The sequence below is a fragment of the Talpa occidentalis genome, unplaced genomic scaffold (genome assembly GCF_014898055.3).
Source record: "Talpa occidentalis isolate TD23 unplaced genomic scaffold, MPIMG_talOcc4v2.1 talOcc4.9, whole genome shotgun sequence".
Classification (NCBI taxonomy): domain Eukaryota; kingdom Metazoa; phylum Chordata; class Mammalia; order Eulipotyphla; family Talpidae; genus Talpa; species Talpa occidentalis.
The window spans coordinates 50,501,683-50,527,480 of record NW_023605305.1 but is presented as its reverse complement, the minus strand read 5'-3'; the positions used below and the strand labels follow the sequence as shown (position 1 = coordinate 50,527,480).

The following is a 25,798-nucleotide window of genomic DNA, read 5'->3' as shown; positions in this document are numbered from 1 at the left end:
ACAGTCAAGCAAGAACGTGGACACAGGTGCTCAACTTAAGATATTGATATGTAAAAGTTAGAAAGACAGATGTTATGATTATTAAAATATTTTTCCATACAGAAGTTCCCATACGCAGTGAAATGTAAGCTAAAAAAACATAAGCTATTTTTCACTTATGTTCAATAAGAAATGAAAATCTTATCACTAAAATTAGTGCACAAATTAATGGTGCGGCATGGCTTTTATACCGCACATGTGTTACATCAAGTGATATATGTTAGTAATCAGGTTAATGGAATTTCCTTCCTTTAATATCAAGGAACTGTTTGCTTTAATTTTCTCTATAATTGCCTTAATTTTCTATACACCTGGCCAAGAGATAGCATTTGAAAATATGCAAGGGGGGTGGGCGGAGCAACATGGCGGCGAGGAGACGCTGCGAGTAAGATCTCCCATTAAAAAAAGTTAATAGGGAGGAAAAGCGGCAGGTCCCAGTGAGAACTGGGACACGGAAGATAAACAGACGACTCCAGCAAACTGCCCGAAGAAGAAAGTTGCCATAAAAGAGGACGAGAAGGGAGGGAAGCGCAGAACCCTGCTCCCCTCCCCCGCCCACAAAGTCGGCACTCTCCGACCGGCAGAGAGGAGGAAACAACAAACCAAAACGGCCAACAAGAAAAACGGACACAGCAAGCGGGACTGTGAGTGGAAAGGAACTATTGCAGCCACCACACCCCGTGAACAGGAGCTGAGGCGAACCCTGCAGGATCCGCCGCGGAGGTGAGCTCCAGGCGCCATTAAAGAGAGCCCCGCCCAGGAGGAGACCAGCCCCAGCACACAGCCCAGGCCGCCCGGCTGCTTGAAGCTGACAGATGACTCCTGGAAGAACCAGAGGGGAACAGAGAAGCCCACCCAAGATGCCGGCCAGTCCCAACAACACAGTGTCCCAACGCATACGGCAAATTAGAAAACAGACAGTAGGGAGGAGAAGAACCACACGCAACCTAGCAACTCTCCAGAGAAAAAGCACACCACAAAAAGAAAGCCAGCCCCCAGATTGCAAAGACAATAACTTGGAAGAATTTCTGAGCCTTCCAGAAAGAGAATTTAAAATTGCCGTGATTAAAAAACTGACAGAAGTCATAAAGGAAAACAATGATAAGGGAAAAATAATCAACGATCAGAAGAATGCAATTGAGTCCCTAGAGAGGGAAAACAATGGTCAGAAGAAAGAAATTGAGTCCCTAAAGAGGGAAGTAAAAGAAATGCAGGAGATCAAAGAATTAATGGAAGAACTAAAGAATTCTGGGAAAAGCAATGAAAGCAGAATAGATGAAATGGAAGAACGAATAAGTAATCTTGAAGACACAGAAATAAAAAGAACCAAAACAGAAAAGGAAAGAGAAGTACGAAGGAAAAAGAACGAAGAAAGACTTCGGGAACTATCTGACTCCATGAGGAAAGGAAATATAAGAGTTATAGGAATACCAGAAGGAGAGGAGAGAGATGTAGGAACAGAGAAAATATTCAAAGAGATAATTGAAGAGAACTTCCCAAATGTGAAGAAGGAGCTGAAAATTGATATACAAGAAGCAAGAAGAACACCAAACTTCCACGACGAAAGGAAAAATACAGCAAGACACATAATAGTAAAGCTCCCAAGAATCCAGGACAAGGAAAAAATAATGAAGCTGGCAAGAGGGAAGAAACAGATAACATTCAAAGGAAAACCAATCAGGCTGACATCAGACTTCTCCGAAGAAACACTACGGGCAAGGAGAGAGTGGAGGGACATAGTCAACAGACTCCAAGAAAACAGATGCCAACCAAGAATACTCTATCCCGCAAAGCTCTCCTTCCTCTTTGAAGAAAGAATATGGACCTTCCCAGACAAACAGAAACTCCGGAATTTCATTGCAACTAAACCCCCACTCCAAAAAATACTACAAGGAGTCCTAAAGCCAGAACCTCAGAGGGACGAATAACAATGAAAGAAGGCCAAAAAAAAAAAAAAAAGTTATTAAAAGAATAAATAAATAAAATCAAAGGAAAGACAAACACAATGGCAAATACAGATGTTAACATATCAATATTAACTCTAAATGTAAATGGACTAAACTCTTCAATAAAAAGACACAGAGTGGCAGCCTGGATTAAGAAACAAAACCCAACCTTTTGCTGTCTCCAAGAAACACATTTAGCTACAAAAGATAAAAATAGGCTCAAAGTTAAAGGATGGAAAACAATCCTACAAGCAAATGGACCAAAAAAGAAAGCAGGAACAGCTATACTTATATCAGATAAAACAGATTTCAAACTCAAAAAGATAAAAAGAGACCCCAATGGTCACTACATTATGATCAAGGGGACAATACTTCAAGAAGAAATAACACTCATTAACATATACTCACCAAATGAAGGAGCACCAAAATATATCAGACAACTGTTGTCCTCTCTGAAAACAGACATCAGAGAAAACACATACGTAGTGGGAGACTTCAACACACCACTATCAACAATGGATAGATCAACAAGACAAAAAATAAGTAAAGAAACCAAAGCTCTAAATAAGGACCTAGAGCAATTAGGCTTAACAGACATCTATAGAACACTAAACCCCAAAAAAACGGAGTACACATTTTTCTCAAGCGCACACGGATCATTCTCCAGGATCGATCACATACTGGGGCACAAGACAAACATCAACAGATACACCAAGATTGAAATCATATCAACCATCTTTTCTGACCATGAAGGCATCAAACTAGAAATAAACCATAAAAAGAAGGCAAGGAACTTTCCTACCTCATGGAGATTAAAAACCACACTACTGGAAGACCATTGGACTAATGAGGAGATCAAAGAAGAAATTAAAAAATTTTTTGAATTGAACGACAAGGAGGACACTAATATCCTAAATGTATGGGATGCAGCAAAAGCAGTAATAAGAGGAAAATATATAGCAATAGAAGCTCACATCAAGAAACAAGAAAGAACGCAAAGAAACAACCTCATCTCGAAGCTCAAAGATCTAGAAAAAGAACAACAAAAAAACCCCAAAACCAGTAGAAGAAAAGAAATAATAAAAACCAAAGCAGAAATAAATGAAATTGAAACTAAAAAAACAATCCAAAAGATCAATGAAACCAAGAGCTGGTTTTTTGAAAAAATCAATAAAATAGACAAACCCCTAGCCAGGCTCACAAAGGAAAAAAGGGAGAAAGCACAAATAAACAGGATCATCAATGAAAGAGGAGAAATCACAACGGACACAGCAGAAATCAAAAGAATAATCAGTAACTACTATGAACAGTTATATGGAAACAAGTTTAACAATCTAGAGGAGATGGACAAATTCCTACAACTCTACAATCACCCAAAGCTAGATAAAGAAGAAATAGAACACCTAAACAGACCAATTACAATTAGCGAAATTGAAATGGTAATAAAAAACCTCCCCAAAAACAAAAGCCCAGGACCTGATGGATTTACAAATGAATTCTACCAAACATTCAGAGACGAATTAGTGCCTATCCTTCACAAACTCTTCCAAAAAATTGAGAAGGAAGGGACAATACCAAACACGTTTTATGAAGCCAACATTACACTAATACCAAAACCGAACAAGGACAACACAAAAAAGGAAAACTACAGGCCAATCTCCCTAATGAACACTGATGCAAAAATCCTCAATAAAATTTTAGCTATCAGAATCCAACAATGTATCCATAAGATAATTCACCACGACCAAGTTGGATTCATTCCAGGGGCACAAGGATGGTTTAACATCCGAAAATCAATCAACGTTATCCAACACATCAACAAAAAGAAATATAAAAACCATATGATAATATCAATAGATGCTGAGAAAGCTTTCGACAAAGTGCAACACCCATTCATGATAAAAGCCCTTGAAATTCTGGGGATACAAGGAACATACCTCAACATCATAAAGGCCATCTATGACAAGCCAACAGCCAGTATCATTCTCAATGGTGAAAAGCTGAAAGCAATTCCATTAAGATCTGGAACAAGACAAGGATGTCCACTCTCACCATTGCTTTTCAATATAATACTGGAAGTCCTAGCCAGGGCAATAAGACAAGAGAAAGACATCCAAGGAATCCAAATAGGAAAAGAAGAAGTCAAACTATCACTATTTGCAGACGATATGATATTATACATAGAGAACCCCAAAAACTCCACAGAAAAGCTAATTCAACTCATCAATCAGTTCAGTAAAGTGGCAGGATACAAAATCAACACGCAAAAGTCAGTAGCCTTCCTATACACAAACAATAAATCTGAAGAAGAAGAAATCAAAAAGACCATCCCTTTTGTTATTGAAACAAAAAAAATCAAATATTTGGGAATAAATCTAACAAAAGAGGTAAAGGACCTATACAAAGAAAACTATAAAACACTGTTAAAAGAAATAGAAGAAGACACAAAGAAATGGAGAGACATCCCCTGCTCATGGATTGGAAGAATAAACATTATTAAAATGGCCATCCTACCAAAAGCAATATACAGATTCAATGCTATTCCAATCAAAATTTCAATGTCATTCTTCAAAGAAATAGAACAATTATTGATGAAATTCATATGGAATCACCAAAAACCCCGAATAGCCAAAGCTCTCCTGAAAAAAAAAGAAGGGAATGGAGGCATCAGACTCCCAGACTTCAAACTATACTACAAAGCCATAATCATCAAAACTGCATGGTATTGGAACAAGAACAGACATACAGACCAATGGAATCGAATAGAAAATCCAGAAATAAACCCACAGATTTATGGTCAACTAATCTTTGACAAAGGAGCAAAGAATATGCATTGGAGCAAAGAAAGTTTGTTCAATAAATGGTGCTGGGAAAACTGGGTCGCTACATGCAAAAGAATGAAGCTTGACCACCACCTCACACCATACACAAAAATCAACTCAAAATGGATTAAAGAACTAGACATAAGACCTGAAACCATAAAATATATAGAAGGAAATATAGGCGAAACACTACGTGATTTGCACATCAAAGACATCTTTACAGACACATCACCCAAAGCAGTGATAGTGAAGGCAAAGATAAACAGCTGGGACTACATCAAATTAAAGAGCTTTTGCACAGCAAAAGAGACAATAACAAAAACAAAGAGAAACCCCACCAACTGGGAGAACATTTTTGCACCCAACACTAATGATAAAGGACTGATCACAAAAATCTGCAAAGAGCTGATGAGACTCAACAACAACAAAGAAAATAATCCAGTCAAAAAATGGGCAGAAGAGCTTAAAAGAAACTTCTCTGAAGAGGAAATGCAAATGGCCAACAGGCATATGAAAAAATGTTCAACATCACTTGTCATCAGGGAAATGCAAATCAAAACTACCATGAGATACCATCTTACCCCAGTGAGAATGGCACATATTAAAAAAACTAGCAACAACAAATGTTGGCGAGGGTGTGGAGAAAAAGGAACTCTTCTGCACTGTTGGTGGGAGTGCAAACTGGTCCAACCACTGTGGAAAGCTGTATGGAGATTTCTGGACCTACTAAACATAGAGCTTCCATAGGATCCAGCAATTCCACTCCTAGGTATTTACCCAAAGGACACAGAAACATCAATTCCAAAGAACACCTGCACCCCTATGTTTATAGCAGCACTGTTTACAATAGCTAAGCTTTGGAAACAACCCAAATGCCCAAAAGTAGATGACTGGATCAAGAAGATGTGGTACATATATACCATGGAATATTACTCAGCATTCAAAAAAGATAAACACATGCAATTTGCAGCAACATGGATGGCGCTGGAAGGGATCATGCTCAGCGAAATAAGCCAAAAAGAAAAAGAAAAATACCGGATGGTCTCACTCATAGCAGGAATCTAGAAAACTTAAATAAGGGACCAGGAAAATGAATAACTATAAGAAAGTGAAAATCAAAATCAACAAAAAACTATGAACCAGAGACACTTTTAGGGGGGCGGGGGTGGGAGGGGAGGGATTGGGGTCAGAATGGGGGGGCTGCAAGTGTATGGGGAATATAACAATAAAATTTATTAAAAAAAAAAAAAAAAAAATAAAGGACATTCACTTTGTCAAATCTGAATGATATTTTGGGGAAACTGGTGATGTCTGCTCCTGTAGTAATTTCCTATTGCTGTTATAACAAAATACCACAATGCTCAAAAAAAAAAAAAAAAAAAAAGAAAATATGCAAGGGAGCTAAAACATGAACATTAATTCAAAAATAATAAAATATATTCCCAAATGCAAGGGAGTACTACAGGAGAGAGCATGGACATCACACACCGAGGCTCACAAGGGGCAAAAATGGGGAGAAACTGCATCAAACTGAGATTATGCATCTGAATCCCAAAGTGCAACCATCCAAAGAAAATGTTCTTTCCTTAAAAAATATTGCTACTAGGACCTTTCCGTGGCGCAGCGGTTGAGTGCTGGGTTGCAAGGCTGCCCGCAGCCTCTGTAGTGCCAGTTCGATCCCCGGCCACCTGGCAAGGGTCCCACATGGCGCGCAGACCTCTCCTGCCACCTGCTGCTCCCCTCAGCAGTGTACTTCGGTCCTTCTGCCTGTTCTGCTCCCCGCTCTGGCTCTGGTGAATTCTCTCACCCTCCCGTGCTTCTGACTGTACCCAGTACTTGTATAAATAAATAAATAAATCTTAAAAAATAAAAAAAAATGTTGCTACTATAAGTAACTACTATCAGTTGAGTTTTTTTTTTTTTCTAAGATAGACTATGAAGAACTTAGCCTATAGGAAAATTGTAGGTCTTCAGTTGTATCCTGCTGAGAGTAGTTCTGTCTCATGAAGCTTTATTAGAACTTTGATTGAGGGGCCTCCCCGGTGGCACAAGGGTAAAGCACCGCACTATGGAACAATCCGCAGCCTCTAGCATGAGTTCGATTCCCAACCCGCCAGAGAGAAACCCACATGGTGAAGCAGACCTCTCCTGTCTAGCCCGCTGCTCTCCTCAGCAGTGTATTTCGGTTAGTCTGCCTGTTCTGTTCCCCACTCTGTCTCTAGTGGATCCTCTCACCCCCTACCTCTCTGGCCTGTACCCCAGCTCTTGTATGCATAAATAAATAAAACTTTAAAAAAAAAAAGAACTTTTATTGAGGAAAACTATTGTGTAGAAGGAAGCTTCAATCTTTAGAAGTAAACCTACCGATCCGAAGCAAGGAAAAGTCTGATATATTAGGTGGGTCTTCATCAACCCTTACCAACGAGAGCTTCTGCTAGGGACCTTTAATGTTGAGAGATATCCTTAAGGCTTGAGTTCGATGTATCCTCTCACTTTGAACAAAAACAGGAACCTGATTCCAGAAAATAGGGATGATGGTAGGATCTACTAAGCTAGTATGTTTTGTTATATTCAGCAACAAGGGACTTGATTTGTCTTAGGGACCCCTAAGACTCGATCCTCTCTACTCTTCAGCACTTTAATCAATGGTTTAGAGCAAGTCCCCATGCTTGTCAGACATTAAAACCTCCTTCATTTTATAAAATGGAAGTGGTCTCGGGAAAGTGTATAAATCCTTTTCATGTAAAGGGAAAATTTTAAGCTACAATTTGAAGAACATCTGCCAGGAATCACACCATAGTGAAATAGGCAGAGAACCTTTTGATCATTAAATAATAACTTTCTAAATATCTCTTTTATAACCCTGATTTGGGCCTGCTGTGTTTTCTGCAGGACTATCGTAAGTTTAATGGGCCAGTTCTCAGCACAGAACTGGATCAAAAAAGTAAATTAAGCTAGCCAGGTGGTGCCCTCAGAAACTAAAAGGAAAAGTCAGAAACAAACCAAGAGGAACAGAAATTAAAATATGGGAAATCCTAGAATAGAAAGGTAAAATAAATTCATATTCTATTTTATGTCTGTAAGCCTGCGGGATTTATTAAATGATTGATACGGCCCATTCTTCACTCAGCTGATGTCTCCTGCATCAAGTAACAGCAGTGGGTCTCTCTCTCCTTCCTCCTCCTCTGATTGCCTGGTGAGCCGGGGTGGGCCTGGCCGAAGCCATGTGGCAGCTTTACGGAGTCGTTTTGAGTTGGAATATGCTCTCAATGCAAGGTCCTATGCCGCCTGGTCCCAAAGGTAAGTTGTAATCTAAGCAATAGTCTCATTAAGTCAGACTCCAGAATCTCATCAAGAAAGTCACCAGAGGGGCCTCCCCGGTGGCGCAGTGGTTGAGCGCTGGGTTGCGAAGCTGCCCGCGGCCTCTGCGGTGCCGGTTCGATCCCCAGCTGCTCCCCGGCCACCAGAGGAGGGTCCCACATGGCGCGCAGACCTCCCCTGCCACCCGCTGCTCCCCTCAGCAGTGTACTTCGGTCCTTCTGCCTGCTCTGCTCCCTGCTTTGGCTCTGGTGAATTCTCTCACCCTCCCGCGCTTCTGACTGTACCCAGTGCTTGTATAAACAAAACAAACAAACAAACAAATAAATAAATAAATAACATGCCTCTAAAAAAAAAAAGAAAAGAAAGTCACCAGAGTTTACCACCTGTGTGGCAAACTTTGAAAGAGGAGTTTTAAGCCTGATTTTTCTCATAATATTATGACTAAAAAAATAGAAATTTTAAGTGGACACTAATAAACAAAGTGAAGCTTCTGAAGTAAAGAGGGACGTGTGAAAAAGAATGGGTTAAGGGATTATAAATAATGATGGTGGGGGGAAAATAGAAATTTTATTATCTATTAGTAATTTAATCTAAGTTACAAATAACAGCAATTATCTGTAGCTCAAGCACAAATTGTCTAGCCACAGCAACAAAAAGAACTTATTGAAAGTGTGCTGAGGTTAACTTACGAAATCCAAAGAATTCCTGGTACAGAACCACCAAAAGTTTAGCAGTTTGACTTCCAGATATATACCCAAAGGAATTAAAATGGGTACTAACAAATGTGATATGTATGTGATAGAATAGTTTTCAGTCATTAAAAAGGTATGGCACATTAATACATGTTGCATGAATCAACCCTGAAAACATGCTAAATGAAGGAAGTCAGGCACAAAATCCATATTATATGGCCCTATTTATGTACATGTCCAGAATATGTACATTGGTCAGTTCAGGCTGCCTTAACAAAATACCATAGACTGGATGGTTTATCCAAAAGAAACTTAGCTCTTCAAAGTGGACATCAAAAGTCAGAGATAAGGGCCTTCCCCAGTGGCACAGTGGGTTGAGCACCAGGCTGTGAAGCTGTCCGCAGCCTCTGCAGCTCCAGTTCAATTCCCAGCTCGCCAGGGAGATTCCCACATGGCATGGCCGACCTCTCCTGCCTTATCCGCTGCTCTCTTCAGCAATGTCTTCTGTCCATCTGCCTGTTCTTCTCCCTGCTCTGTCTCTGGTAAATTCTCTCACCCTTCTGCACCTCTGACTGTACCCTAGTTCTTGTATAAATAAAAATAAATCTTTTAAAAAAAAAGTCAGAGATCAGGGTGCCAGCACAGTCAGGTTTTGGTGGGGATTTTCTTCCTAACTTACAGATGACCAGATTCTCACTGTGCCCTCAGTAGCAGAGAAAGCTCAAGTGTCTTTTTATTTATCTTCTTAAGCGCACCAGTTCTACTGAATCAGGGTTTCACTCTTCTGACCTCATTTAACCTTGATGACATCCTTATGGTCTCTATTTCCAATACAGTCCCGTGAAAGGTTAAGGCTTCAACATCTGATTTGGAGCAGAGGCACATAACTCATTTGATAGCAATAGGTAAATCTTTAAAAACAAAAGAACGCAGTGGTGGTTGTTAATGGGGAGGGGGAATTGAGAGTAACATTAATGGGGTATAAGATTTTATTTTAAGGTGGTAAAGATAATAGGGAATTAGAAATGGTGGTTGTGAAACATTATGGATATACTAAATGCCAATTGTTCACTATAAAATGGCTAATTTTATATGAGGTTCACATCAAAAACAAAGGGGCATCTCAGAAAAATAGAAAAAAATATGAAGTTCTGCATTTTCCATACTGAGCTCTAATATTTCTTGCCACAATTCCTAATAGACAATCCCTTTGTCTCCCAGTTAAATTATAAAATATTATGGAAAGATATATCACTCATCTATTACCATGATAGTTCTGTATGAAACTCTTACCACAACCCAGGGCTATACTACCATAAGCATTTATTTCTTGCTTATGTGTCTATGGACTGGCTTTGGGTGGACTTGTCTCTGATCTTCAGGTTTTATCCAGGTCTTCTCCACATGTCTCCCCCTGCTCCTTGAGACAGCAGCTACCTGGCTTGTTCTTCTAGGAACAGACAATTTCTAGGAACAGAAGAGAACAAACCCAGCTTCACATGCACACTTAAATCCTGTGCTCAAGTTGCATCCTGGCATCCCACAAGCAAGTCACATAGCTGAGACCAACATCAACAGGGAGAGATAATAAACTCAGACTCTAGTGAAAGAAACTGCAAAATTACATGGCAAAGGGCATGGATACAGAAGGCAAAATGAATTAGGAATAAATGCAGCCTGCCACAAGTGGCAATGTGACTGGCTCTTTACAGATTAAATGGCCATCTCAATTGGTCTAAGCAGAGGTGGTTGAAGTGGAGGGAAGGTCATATATCATTAATATAAACATGGTTCCTGTTTGGAGTGGGGAGTGGAAAAGGCAGTCATTGTGAGTTTGATGGATATTCCAGAAAGTGCATACCATGCTGAAAATTTCTGTCCTTCCTCATGAACTCCAGAGTATTGCACATGAACCCAGCTATACAGAAACATCACAATCCATCACCAGATTAAAAGTTTTTATATTGAAGATGGGGAAAATTATGTGGCGTTACGAAGATCTAATATCACCTACAACTTGCTACTGTTTCCTTTTCAGCCATAGTTATTATATACCTGGTCTATGAAGAGATGGGATTCTGAATGATGAAGCCTTTAATCTATGGAAAGTCATAAAATTAAATAGCAAGAGGTTTGATTGATAACCAGGCAAACTGGACAGAGTTCTTTATTGGATTCTAGTGTTACGTAATTTTGTAAGGGGCTCATAGACCAAGATTAGATTAGAGCAGTCAGAGCATTGACTTCTTGTTCCATCTGCTCTTCTTATTCTATACTTGTGATTTTTCAAATTAATTCTCTGAACAGTCAGATTTGATATATCTAAAGCACAGTCACCTGAGGTTTGTCTACTTAAAACAGAAGAGTCAGACAGATCTCAGACAATCTCTGCCTTGCCATTTACTTGCTCAGTGACCTAAGTCTCATATGTAACATACAGATAATACCAGCTCTTAGGATTGTTATTAAAGCGGAGTATTGTGATTGATTGAAAGAGGCCACAGATACAAGCAAAGGAAACAAGTTCCTATAATACAGGTAAGTCACACAACCTAGACTATATAGACAGCTACACAGAATAGCAGGCACAGCACTTATCCCAACTGGTGAGAAAAGACTATAGGGGACACAGCTTCTCTGGTTTTCCAGAATCCACAAGGTACACCACTACTAACAAAACTGCCTGAAATTGGTGGCAAAAAAAAGCAAGTTTTTTTGAGAATCTCCCTTTGATATTCTCACAAGGTTTTCTAAACACTTAACTCTGTTAAGTGTTTGTCTATTAAGTCCCAAGTTCTTTTGACCACCTAGTGCACACTGAGTATTTGCTGTGAGGGTGAATTGAAAGCCACTTTCTTACTTGTACCATCCCTCTAGCAAGCTCAATCTTTGGATTGCTTACAATGAACTCTAGAAATAGATAAAGGATTTAGCTACAGTGTCAGATACTCCAAGATAGGAATCGCGTCTATTTTGTTCGCGTGTATAAGAGTTCCTTTGTATCTCTAGAATTGAGCAATGTAATTGGCATAGTCAATATGTAATAAATATTTGTTTAGTGGATAAAGAATAAAGCATTGAATAAATTAGTTCAATAAATGGTAATTATCATTAACTTGGAGCACAGTCAGTGAACAAGCTTTAACTATTTTATCTATTCTTACCTTTTAAAAAGTTATCACTGGGCCTCTCTAATGGTGCAGGGGTTAAAGTCTCAGTTCTATCAAGCTACCAGCAGCCACTGTGCATGAGTTTGATCCCTAGTCAGGGAGCTAACACACATGGCACAGCAGACCTCTCCTGTCTCTCCTGCTGCTCCCCTCAGCAGTGTATTTCAGTCAATCTGCTTGTTCTCCTCCCCACTCTGTCTCTGGTGAACCCCACCCCACACCTCTGTTCTACACTCCAGTTACTATATGCACAAATAAAATAAAAATAAATCTTAAAAAATTATCAATACTGAGCACCTACAACATGCTGGCCATTACTTAATTTTTAAATTATGCTTATTTAGATCATTTTGATTGGCAATACTGTATATGTTTTAGGGGTCTAGGTTCACACATCTACAAATGTATGTTACTACACCATCTCTACCACCAAAGCACCCATAATCCTGCACCAAAACCTCCTGAGTTCTCCCCTTCTTTGCTCTTACCTCCCCCTACTCTTCCCTTCTGTTTTTCTCAGTTCTACAGTCATTTTGGAGGGGTTTGTTTTGGTATTTTCTTTTCCTTTACTTTGTTTTTTCTAGTCTTCATATGAGTGAAATCATCCAGCATTTATTTTTCTTGTTCTGACTTATTTCACTTAGCATAATTCCCTTCATTTCCATCCATGTTGGCACAAATGGCAAGAGTTCATCTTTTTTATAGCTGAATAGTATTCCATTGTGTATATATATCACATCTTTTTAATCCACTGCCCTACCAATGGGCATTGAGGTTGTTTCCATAACATGGCTATTGTAAATCTCGCTGCAATGATCAGAGAAGTGCATATATCCCTTTTAGTGAGTATTTTTATATTCTTCATGAGATACCTAGAAGAGGAACTGCAGGATGATGTGGTAGATCTATTTTTCACTTCCATACTGTTTTCTGTAGAGGCTAGTCTACATTCAAACCAACAGTGTATAAGAGTTCCTTTGTCGCCAACACTCTCACCACAGTTGTTGTCTGTGGTCTTTTTGATAGGGGTCATAGTATAAGGTGGTATCTCAATGTGGTTTTAACTTACATTTCCCTGATGATAAGTGATCATGAGCATTTTCTCATGTGAACATTGGTCATCTGTGTGTCTTATTTGGAAAAGTATATTTAGTTTTTTTGGATGTGTCCTATTTTAGATAATTTCAATAGCCATCCAAGTAAATTTTAAGAAATAGGTATCCAGTTTTTATAGATGAGGTAACTGAGGCCCAGAAAGAGTAGGCAATGTGTGTAAGATAATATATTTTCCGAATTCCCAAGTTTAAAGAGGGAGAGCTGGAATTCTCACCAGGGACTCTCCTATGCTTTCTGAATTTCTCTGGCACAAGAGGTAGCATTCTACAGAAGCTTGAGGTATTGACCAACACTTGTGTTTGTTGCGCTTCTGCCAGCTTCTTCTGGAAGTCCACCAAAATAGAATTAACTACTTGTCCCAAGCCTATCTTTTCAGTTGGTGTATATGAGAGACAGCGAATGTGAGATCAGAGCTCAATAGGTTCTTAAAGTCAGAGCTTGGGGACATGGAAACTGATGACTAATTCCAGCAGGGCCATCAGCTTACAGACTAGGAGTCAGTGGCTGTCAACTTTGGTTGCCATTAGAATCACTTGGAGAGTTTTTTTAAATACCAAAACAAAGTTCAGGAACAATTAAACCGAAATTCTGCATGGTAGCACCCTGATACCAGAATCTTATAAAGATTCCCAGGTGGTTCCAATATACATCCAACTATGAGAAGTACCCTTTAAGAAAAAATGCTGATCTTCCGGTCACTCTGTGGTTAGGGGGTGCAACTGATGGCAAAAACAGACAAAGAAAGTGAGGGCCAAGGTAAAACTGCAATTGTGTCCATAGGACACTTTTTTATGGGTTTAATTACCTATGTGGTCTCTCCTAAAAGTCGTTGCAAGGTACTTGTAATCTCTGATCTAACTCATAATCGCACAGCTACAGTATAATCTTTAGCCTAACATCATGCTTTTGAAAATGGGGTAGGGTATAAAATTTGCCAACAGTCCTAATTAGTGTATGTTACCAACTCTGAACCTCAAAGTCCTCAACAACATCTTTAAAATGGTGTTTTTATTTTTCGATTTTCGGTTTTAACGTTTACAGTCTGTAGTTGTGCAATGCTTGATTGATTGGTTGCTGTTGTTGCAGACATTTATTTTTAATCATTATTTTTTCCTTCATTAAATAAATGCCAAGGTGGGAAACTGTGCCAGGTATTTCCTCCACAGATAATAGGAATTCACAAATTTCTATTGAAATCACAAATTAATAAAATCTGAGATAAGGCAGCCACTCCTTAAGTTCTGTCTCTTTTAAAATATGTTGTTTCTCCAGATATATTTGGAAAACGAAGCATGTGGCACTTGCTCCTCCCACAGGGTATGAAATCTTCCATCTTGTACATGGATTACATCATGTAAATTTAGAAATGACAAAGTGATACACAACCTTTCAGATGCAAAAACCAATTAGTGTTTGTGTGGGGCTGGGCTCTGAGAATAGAACGCTATGACCTAGTTAGCTGTCCAGGAGAAGAAAACCAGTGATCCAGAGATCGGAACTGTAAAGCAGATACATTTGGAATTAATTTTTCACATTGCAGAAGGGTCCATCAAAGGGTTCCTTTAAATAGAAAGCTTGCCTAGTACACTTAGAATGCAATGCAACTTTTAAAAGTTGAATATAAATTATAAAATTTTAATTTACACATAGCTTTTCTGGAATGCAGCAACTGTGTAAGATAATAACTCCGTGAAGCTATGTTCCTAGGAGAAATAAAAAGAGAACAGTGTCAGGAAAGCGTCATCCTTTGCTGTGTTGGAGTGGAATGTTTACCAAGTAACAGAAGTGGTGTCTCTTCCTTACTACTGAAGGACAAATACTCTAATACATCACCTCTCCTTCATGCTTCTCTGTACTGCAGTTTCTTTCAAGCTCCTTTAATGTTTTCTTTTCTTCCAATCCCTTCTTCATTCCCAAATTATTTCTTTTGCTAGCTCACCGCAATCAGCTATTTCAATGTGTGTGACCATTTTAAATTCCTCCCACCCTGCACCTTGCTTCTCTATTCTCCGAGAGTTTTCCTGTGATTTCTTACTGTTCATGGCTCCAACACACACACACACACACACACACACACACACACGTGAGCCCCATTCAGAGGTGTGACCTTGACCCTTCTGCTTCCTAGCCTTTGTAGTGTCTTTGACTTCTCTCTGTCAGCATCCTCATGCCCCAATCCACTTAACCCTCCACCAACAGCATAATCTCCCTTGCATAGAACTCCAATTATATCACTACCCTACATAATACCATCCATATTTCTCCAATGCTTCTAGAACTAAGTGAACAATTTCATCCTGGAATCCAAAGCAATCAATGAAAACAAACATATTTGCAGTTTCATCTCCCACTGAACATCCTAAGTTCCAGTGTTTCTACACAGGATAATACTACCACCCCTCTGCTTTCAATTTTTGGATTTTTGGAACTGTGTGAGGCATTTTCTTTTTGCAGTCTCAATGATTAGGGAGGTCCTACTGATACTTAATAGGCTACAGCCGAGAATGCGGAATTTCATACAATGTTTTGGATAATTCCACAAAATAAAGAATTATCCCACACAAAACAGTAATAGCATTCTTAGTAACACATATGGATGAACTGGAAGTTGGACTACTTTCCATACACACCCTATGTTTAAACTACTGTCGACCTAGCTTTCTAGCCTCACTGTTGAAGTATCAAAACAGTGATTGATTAGTCTTAATCACTGTATTGTAAGAGAGTCTTTGTGGGGCTGCTCATACCTGTGCATTATCTAAGACCACTTTATACATTTACATTATCTTGTCTTTAATTTCTTTTATTTTATTTTATGTATTTTTTACATCATTCTTCCTTGTTTTTCAATATATGCTTCATTATCTCGGGTATAGACCCCATGAAATTCCCACCACCAATTCACCCAGGTACCATCACCATAGTCCCTTGTGCTGTTTTGTCTTTTACTTACTTATGCCTTAGTCCTCATTAGCTCATTAATACTTTTGGGAAAGAAATTGCCCTCCTTTTGTTTTTTTCCAAGTTTCTACAACATTTTATTTGTAATCTAACTGTAAGTGGTGAATATTAAATAGTTTTATTCACAATAAGCTAGAAGACTCACTAGCTGGGTTATGAATAGCATGCTTTATATTTCTGCATTTAAGAGAGTAACACTCTGCCACTCAATTTTGACCCGTATATTCCTGTCAAGTTCAACTCTGTTAACTTTTTCTTGTCCAAAAATAATGATTTACTAGATAATTCAAACTTCTTTCCACCCTGCTTCCCTCATTATGAGGGTATTCACTGCCCACCTATATTGTTTTAACAACAACAGAAGGATAGAATGTCCATACCTGAAATGTGTAAGGAAAGATGTATCTTACATATTCATTCCCAGTGTGCTTAAAAAAGGACTGCTTTGAGTTAAAGCAATTTAAAAAAAGGTTTCACTGAAGACATATATATCTGGACTATGAAATAATGACCATGAATTAGTTCTCCTTCTCCCTTAAAAGAATAGATATCCCTTTCCCAACTGATCTGAAACAGTAGTTCTTTCCATATATGGAGAATCTACATTTGGATAGGTCTATTTTAGTCTTTTCTGTTCAGTTTTATTGTGGTATTACTGTATTTACCCCCTGTATCTGTTTACCCTTGTGTTAGTAGTATGCAATTTTAACTACAGATGCATCATTAAAGGTTTTGCTGGTAGGACATGTCTCATCTTAGCTATTCTTCATTATTCTTGCATTTTTACTATTCCATATAAATTTTATCATCAGCTTGCATTTTCCACATAAAAGATTTCGAATATAGTTGTTTTAAAACTATAGACCCATAAAGAAGATCTGATCTCGTCATCATTTTGAGTCTTCCTTCCCAAGAACATAGTTTCACATTTATTTAGATGTCCTTTGGTATAGGTTTTATAATCTTCTTTGTGAGGTACTTACATACCTTTTGTCATGTTGGTTGTTACATTCATTGTTGTTGCTGTAATCATTTGAATTCATTACTACCCTATTATTTTATTCTCTCTAGATTTTTCTTCTCATCCTCTTTTTTTTGTTTTTTTTTAAAGGGGGATTATTTGTATATGCATCCTTGTTTATATTCTTTTTTGTCTACCCTAATTATCATATTTAACTTAAATTCTCTATTAAACTTATTTGTACTACCCCCAAACAAAAGAGATTTTAGAGCAGTTTAGTTGCATATAACTCCCTCCTGAAATTGTATATTTCTGTCCATTGTATTAGTTTCATCATGATTTTTAAATTCCACAACTTAGATATTATTTTTATATAGCTATGTTTTATTTATACTTACTCATATACGCTGTTTCATTGTTTATTATGTTTAAATTTCACACCTTCTTCCTAGATCATTTTTCTTTTCCTCAGATGCTTCTTAAAAAGTTCCTTTAACACAACCCTGTTAGAAGTAAACATCTGGAAACACCATTATATTCCCTCTTCCTTCAAAGATATTTTAGTGTATATGGGATTTGCGGTGTTTAATTATTTTCCCCCTTGTACCTTCAAGATGTTATTCCACATGTTTCCAGCTTTTCTTGTTGCTATTTAAATTTCATCTGTGAATCTAATTGGCATTCTTTTCAATCTTCCCTTGTTAACTGCTATTAGAACTTTCCTGTGTCCTTGTTATCCTACAGTTTATCTATGTTGTGTATAGGTATGGATTTATTTTTATCTTGATTTGAATGTGTTAGATGTCTGGAATCAGAGCAATGCCATCTTCATAGTTCTGAATAATTCTCAGCTATTCACTCTTGTATTTTTTTTTAACCCCATCCTCTTTATTCTATCTTTCTAGAACTCTAGATGAATTTTAGATTTTCTCCCTCTATTTTCCATATTTTTAAGTCTGTTGTTTTATAATCACCACTCTTTATGCTGCTTTCTGATGATTTCTTCAAATCTATTTCACACAGTAACCATACTCTGTAACTGTGTCCAGTATGCTGTTCTGTTCATTGTATTTATAATTCAGTGCTTTTTTTCATTTCTATTCTACTTCACAAAGTTGTGTTATTTTGCAGTTTGACTAAATAGTTTGGAAAATCTCTAGTTCTCTCCACATATATACTTTTTAAAATTTTTTTTCTTTCAAATATTTATTCTATATTCTATATCTGAATATCTAATTATCTCTGCAGTCTTTATAAATCTAATTGTGTATATTTTGCTGTTTCTGCTAATTCTTATTCCTAGTTTCATTGTGTATTTAGAGTTATATTTTCTATGAGCTCATTTTCTTGGAACTTTATCTCTGGTAACTTACTCGCCCTTATTTGATATAGGTTACTTCATAGATGATTTTTTTTTTGCTTTGCTGATATCCAGGACACTAACCTAACAGCAGCACTTTAAAAATGGAAGTTGGGGTTTTTCATAAAACATATGTATTAATATTTTGTTTTAAAACTTGTGCATATGTGGACTATGGATGGAACTTCTCAGGCAAATATTTCATTTTATCATTTTCCTCCAGGATGAAATAAAACACATTTTCCATACCTCTCTATGTAGAGCGGATTTTTTTTTTCCAGGTTCACCCAGTCTTGGTACTATTGTTCAAGAATTTTAGTTTTATACAGGTGCTTCAAATCTGATCTTCCCTCTTGGTTGGACACAGAGAATATCATATATGTAATTCAATAGAATGAATTCAAGTTATAGGCCAACAAGTTTAAGTATGAGGGCTCATAGCATTTACATCCACCTGGAATTATAATTTTAGCCAAACATTTTGTTTTTGTTGATATCATCTCTAGCTTCTAAGTATGCCCCCCACCCCCCATTAGTGCAGCAGGTTGAGCACAGTGCTGTGAAGCTGTCCGCAGCCTCTGCAGTGCAGGTCAAACCCGGCCAGCCAGGGAGATTTCCACATGGCGAAGCAGACCACTCCTGTTGTGCCTGCTGTTCCCCTCAGTGGTGTATTTCAGTCATTCTGCCTGGTCTGTCCACCATTTTGTCTCTGGTGAATTCTCTCACCCTCCCACACCTCTGGCCTTTATCCCAGCTCTTGTATAAAAATAAATAAATCTTTTTAAAAAAACCTTGTAAGTATGGGGGCATGAGCTTCTCTGAGTTTTGATCTTCTATCTTTAGTACATAGAACATTGCTGATACAGTCCAGATATTTGTAGGATGAATGAATGGTCATTCCAGATATTCACAAACATTATGCCATTTAGCCCCCACAACAATCTTGTGGAGTAACCCTTCAGGTTTTCATTTTTCAGGTAAAACAGAGACTCAAAGAATTTAAGTTAATCATATGATACTGTACAGTGAGAAAATGGTAATTAATCATTGAATGTGAGCCTGTCTGGTTGTCTTTCTCTGTACCATATTATGTTGTCTCTGGAGATTATGCTTAACCAAAATGTTTGAACCATCTTTAAGAAACAGAAACTTCTAACCTCTGGTTCAGGCTTTGGAATCATCGAGGAGCTATCCAGAGCACTGATCCTACCCCTGCTTTCTCTAACATTCGGCCAGGACCAATGGAGCATGGTCAATGCAGTCTTTGCAAGGAAATTTTTCCTTCTCACTCTGACTACTTCTGATACTAACCATATTACCTCAGCCTATGCCTGATTATATCAGATCATATTAATCAGCTGCCTGCACTGATACAGACTAATTGAACACAACAAACTCCACATGTACTGCCTCATTCACCAGCATGTTAGTGCCAAGCCCTACTCTCTCTACTTTTTTTAATGTATCTGAAAACCTGTCTAAATCCCTGAAGACATTTCTAAAAACATTAAAAAAAAAAAACACCATCACACATTTAAAAAAATAAATTCCTTCCTTCCAAACTCTTGGGGACCGGTTTTGAGAATTATTCTAGTATGATTTCTTTGTTGAATTAAGTACATTGTAAGACCAGTCCCTGTTTTTCATTTCCTCATTGAACATATTCTTTTTTATAGTCACTGTTATATTCACTGTATTTTTTTTAATAAGAAGTATTTTTTAAAAAGATTTATTTATTTATAAATCAAGCACTGGGTACAGTCAGAAGTGTGGGAGGGTGAGAGAATTCACCAGATCCAGAGCAGGAAACAGAACAGGCAGACCAACGAAATACACTGCTAAGGGAGCAGCGGGTGCCAGGAGAGGTCTGCACGCCATGTGGGATCCTTGTCCGGAAGCCAGGGATAGAACTGGTACTGCAGAGGCTGCGGGCAGCTTCGCAGCCCAGCGCTCAATGGCTGTGCCACCAGGGGAGGCGCTCACTGTATTTTTTAAAGAATCTTTTAGTTGACATTTTGGGGCAGCAAATAGCCTGATGACCTAATAACAAGAGTTTCCTGAGTTTTTCAGTCCTAGAAATGAAGACAAATACTGCTCTTTCTCATTTATGAGTACAAGAGAGTCCCAGAATCTTTTTGCTAATGATACATAAAAATAATTTTAAGACATAATTTTAAGTTTACAGCAGATAGTATCTTTTGTTTTTTATCTTTTCATTACTAAAGATTGCTGATAAAAAGACTGACATCCATAGAATTTATAAAAGACCTCAGTGTGTATCAGAATATTACATTAATATCTAACCCTCACTTGAACAGTGTCAAGAGTTGCCTTACTATCTCAATGGCTCTATGGACCATGCCCACGTTGTTTGTAGATGGAGAAGAATAAGTAAGATGTTGGTGGTCTAATCTAGAAACAAGACAACTTTTGCTTTTCTTCGGGATAGTATCACCTCTGGGATGTATAATTTTTGTGACACTCTCGAGCTGAAGGTCAGTTTCCAAGCTCATTAAGGGCCTGCAGTGAATAAATATAAAAGCCAAAGGAGACCAGCTGGAATCTACGCATGTGTCACAATGCCTGTCAGTTGCCTTTTATCTCTTTCTTTGTAAGCTCAGATCTTCTTGAGTTGCTCATAAATTTTTCTAATTAACAAAAGCAGAAAATTACTTACTGTCATGGGGTGCAGGGCTAAATTGGAAAATACATAGTTATGCATGTTGATATAAGGATGCCCCTTAATATCATCTAATACAAAGGGAAAATCAAGCAAAGTAGAGAGAGTTCTTAGAAGTTAAACTATTTCTACAAAGGTTCGAAAAATAAGCATATCCATCTATTTCTATTTATATAAAACCTCTTCCCCACAGCATTAGCTACCATGTCCAGAAAGCACTATAGTGAGATTAGCAAACAATTCCCATAGGTACACATACACACAAAAAGTAAAAAGGAGAGTATAAATAGGTTGATAGTGCCCTCTGCATTCCATGCTGCTGATATCCTAAAAATAATCAGAATTGGAAATAATGTATGCTGAAAACGCAACAGGGCTGTATGTTAGAACGCTCAGCTGAGATGGACATAGAACAACCATTCTATGCTTCTATTTGCCTTGCTCTCTGGCACCACCTAGCAATCAGTTGACAAAGCAGGTCGGGTCCTCCAGCCTTTCTGACTGCTGTTGTAAGATTTCTAGATTTCACTCAGAACAAAGGCATTCAGCCTTAAAGTTAGGGGCATATCAGAATGTCAACTCTTCCTTGACTTTTAAAACCATCCTTTTGTTTGAAATGATCTTTCTCTGTGAAAAATGTAAAAGAAAGAACAGTAAACAAAATACTCTGTTTAAAAAGGGAGTTGAGTAAACAATGGGAAATTAATAAAAGTAATGATAAGGGCCTCACTGGTGGTGCAGGTGTTAACCTCTCAGTGCAATCAAGCTGTCAGCAACCACGGCAGCATGAGTTCGATCCCCGACCAGGGAGCTAACCCTCATGGCATAGCAGACCTCTCCTGTCTTGCTCACTGACCCTCTCACCCCCCCGCACCTCTGGCCTACACCACAAGGCTTGTATGCATAAATAAATAAAAATACATCTTTAAAAAATAAATAAAAGTGATGATATGAGAAGAGCCCTACGTGTGTAAAACTGGCACTATGCTATACATTTTCAGGACCTGAATTTATTGTCAAACATAAACATTTGCATGAAAAGAGTGAGTGAGTGACATATTTAGGTTACAACATATGCAGTTGAGAAGAATAAGATGCTGTCACCAGGACAATTCTGATGCCATCATTTCATGTCTTTTACTCTCCTTCAGCAGCACTTGTTAGCAACCTAAAATGGGCTTTTTCATAACCCAAAGGGTGAACCAGAGTGCATTTCCCACTTCAAATATTTTGTAATACTAATTAACTAATTCCCAGCCACATGAAGAGAACCTGCAAAGATTTGCTGGAGGCGAACTGCTAAATAAATGGTAACAGATTTCTCACTTTTCAATTAGATGAAATGACATATTGGGACAACGAATAGCCTGACTTTCTAATAATGAGTTTTATGAGTTTTTTATTTCTGGAAATGAAGGAAACCTTGACCCTCTCTCCATTCATAACCTAACCGAGGGCCTAAGCACACTCTTGAATACCTTAAGCACCCTGACTCTGCCTTTGGTGATGACGTTTGTGTAGGAGAGAAAGTAAAAGTTGGTCAGAAAATGCTGCTTTTGATACTGCTTCTGCTCAGCTGAAATGTCTGACAGGACACGGCCAGGGACCAAAGAGAACAACCAACCTAATTAAATCCGTGCAGCCTGCACTGTGAGCCTTTCACCACCCTGACTTCAGCTCTGGCCCCTCCTGCTCTCTTTTGACTCTAGTGTTTGTGCGAATCTCTTGCTAGCATGGCAACTGTTGCTATGTTTGCAGTAATAAGAAGTAGGTGATGCTGGTGTCTCTGTAAAGATTCAGATACAAGAACAATGATTTCTAAATAGATTTCTGAAGCAGCTTTTACAATGGCACTGCACAATTTAACAGGCTTAATTCCCATAGATTTTTTTTCTCTTCTTTTCACCTTTAGCACCTTCCATGTGGACCAAATCTAACTCTTACATAATGCAAAAATGGCAACATCCTTCTAGTCGCTGTTATTATTGTTGCTAGTATTAGAAACAAGAAGTTTCTTGTTAAAGGAGATATTTCACAAGTCACTCTTTCTCATGATCTCCTTGGAAACCATGAGATTTAGGTTTTGTTTGTTTGTTTGTTTGTTTGTTTGCTTGCTTTTGTATTTAGGTAAGCAGCTAAGACAGCCTGAGAAAATCATGAACCCTGGGAGAAAAAAATTCCTGTATCAACTAAAGTGGGATAAAAAACATTTACCATAATATTTGTGATATTTGCTGAGCATTTTCTATTAATGAGCAGATGTTTTAAAGGCTTAAATTGCAAAGAAGTACAAAAAAAAATCCTTAGTGGATAGATGTTTACTTTCCTGAATCATCCTCAAAAGAAATAGCAAAAAATGAAACCTTGTTTTTATTTTTATTCTTTGACTTTAATCAGGTACCTATTAGCAAGCCTCTGTTAACTACCCTCCCTACCTGTCATTGGATGCTAACACTGTCCAAGCCCTGGGGGAGATATCATTGAGATAAGGCCATGTGCACTGATGGCAATATTAACCTGGCCAAAAGGGGAGAATACACATCATATTTTTTGATCATTTACTATGTTCTAGACACTACTGTACATTTTTTGTACAGTCATATCATTAACTTATTGCAATGCTCCTATGAGGTAGAAGTTATTTATTTACACTCCATAAATGAGAGAACAGGAGCACAGAAAGGAGAAAAGATCTGCCCAAGGCTTTGCAACTAGTAAACTGAAGATTGAGCCTGGATCCATCTGACTCAAAGCCCATGATCTTTCCCTACGTGCTGAGCTGTTGCAGTGTGAGACAGAGAACTCCTCTCATCCTAATCAGCTCTGTGGCATGGGCAAGTCTCTTCTTGCCCTGAGTTTCAGAATTTCATCTCTGTTGAAGCATATGAACTGAAATTTTGGTACTCCAGTGTGGCCCATGGACCGAAAACTTCAGGGTCACCTACCTGGTAACAATTTAGACTCTCAGTCCCAACACAGACCTACTGCATCACAACATGCATATTAACAAGATGCTAACACGTGACTTGTTGATGTACATTAGAATTTAAGGTGCACAAGACTTAGCAAACTCTGTCAACCCTCTAGCTCTAGTATATTTAGAGTATTGTTGTACTTATATAAACATTTTCTAGATCCTTTCCTTCCTCCAGGGTTGTATCACCACTTCATTCCTACTCCTATCTTTACACTTGAAAGACTTTTCTCTCTTCTAAGAAAAATTTTGTTTTAAGTCACTTACCACATTCTACTTAGTATCATGTCTATGTTGTGTAAATTCTTTGAGGGGGGATCTATCCATGTGAAATAACTTTATACCTGCAATACCAACAGGCATAATGCATTACACTAAAAAAAAAAAAAAAAAAAAAAAGCCGAAAGAAATGTTAAATAAGTCATTATCTTAATTTAGTTACAGATGTCATTTAGTGTTCTGATTGCAAGATCCCTACATTATCCATTATGATTATTTTAAGGCAAGCACATTCCAAGAATTCTTTCAATATAAGCCTAAAGAAGTATACAACTAGCATGCAAGACAAAAGCAGTTTTCAAACTTTCCCACCAGTCCCCATTTTCAACACTCAAATACAATTCAGACTAAGCTCAATTCCAACAATATCCTCTTCAAAGAAGTCTCTCTGTGTACTCTCAACCAGCTAGAAGCCCAGCATATTTGTTACCATCCTATCTCTGTGCATATCTGACTAGATCATGGGAACTATAACCATGTTAATTATGTCAGCTGCCCCCTGCATGTATACACACCACACACATATTCACATAGAGTATACTCCTTGAGGTCAAGATCTCTTTCATCTGTGCATTCTTAATATTTATCACAATGCTTGGCATTAGTAAATTGGTAGATATAAATATACTGAATGAGTGAATGAATGAATGAATGAATGGCTCAAATAATACAAATATTTTTACTCCAGAGTCTCTTTTTGTGCCATGTTAGAGATCACTGACACCAAAAAATGGGGAAACACAGTTATGTGTTGATATTTAAAAGTACTTGTCTCAGTGATGTTGGTATTCCCTACCAACGAGGCAATTTAATTTAGTCACTTAAGCTAGTCATCCAGGCACATAAGCTCTGAGACTCAGGAACTTGAGTGGCTTTGGGAGGCCCAATGTTGAAAGCTGAGGCAGTATTTGTTTGTTTTTTTCTCTCTCATTAAGTCAGTCATCATTCAACAAACATTTACAGAGTGCCTACATGTACCAGGAGTTTGCTAAAGATTGGAGATGTGAAGCAGGGTACATAGCACAATGTTTTTTTTTCCTTTAAGTAGGCTAGTATGTAAAGTAGACCCAGATGTATTTATAATACAATGTGATACATACAATAGTAAGCACATATCTGCTGGATCACATAAACACAGAAGAAGGTATCATTGAGAGCATGGAGAGACAAGTCCTGGGCCTACTGTCTAGGGAAGTATATCTATCTAGGCAGGTCATCCATTTGTTCTTTGAAAATGACAGTGAATTTGAGGAGGAAGAAGAACACTAGCTATGGATTGCCAGACAATGATTCTGTAATAGGGGTGAGACACTGAAAACAGAATGGAAGATAAGAAAACTGGTGGGGTGTGGACCCCAGAACACATGGTGCAAATTTAAATAGGGAAAAAGTTGTAAACAGAGCAGTATCCAACAGCATATAAGCCACTAAGCTCAGACTTTCCCTTAGAGTGGTGCATTTCATAGAAGGATCCCGT

At 38.0% G+C, this 25,798-nt stretch overlaps 1 protein-coding gene across 1 annotated transcript in view; it reads left to right on the top strand.

Moving 5' to 3' along the window:
• TNNI3K (TNNI3 interacting kinase) overlaps positions 1-25,798 on the top strand; it is a 263,002-nt gene that overhangs the window by 204,418 nt on the left and 32,786 nt on the right. The window contains exon 23 of the mRNA XM_037498573.1: positions 7,938-8,107. Coding sequence (XP_037354470.1) covers positions 7,938-8,107 — 170 coding nt within the window. The remainder of the gene's footprint in view (positions 1-7,937; positions 8,108-25,798) is intronic.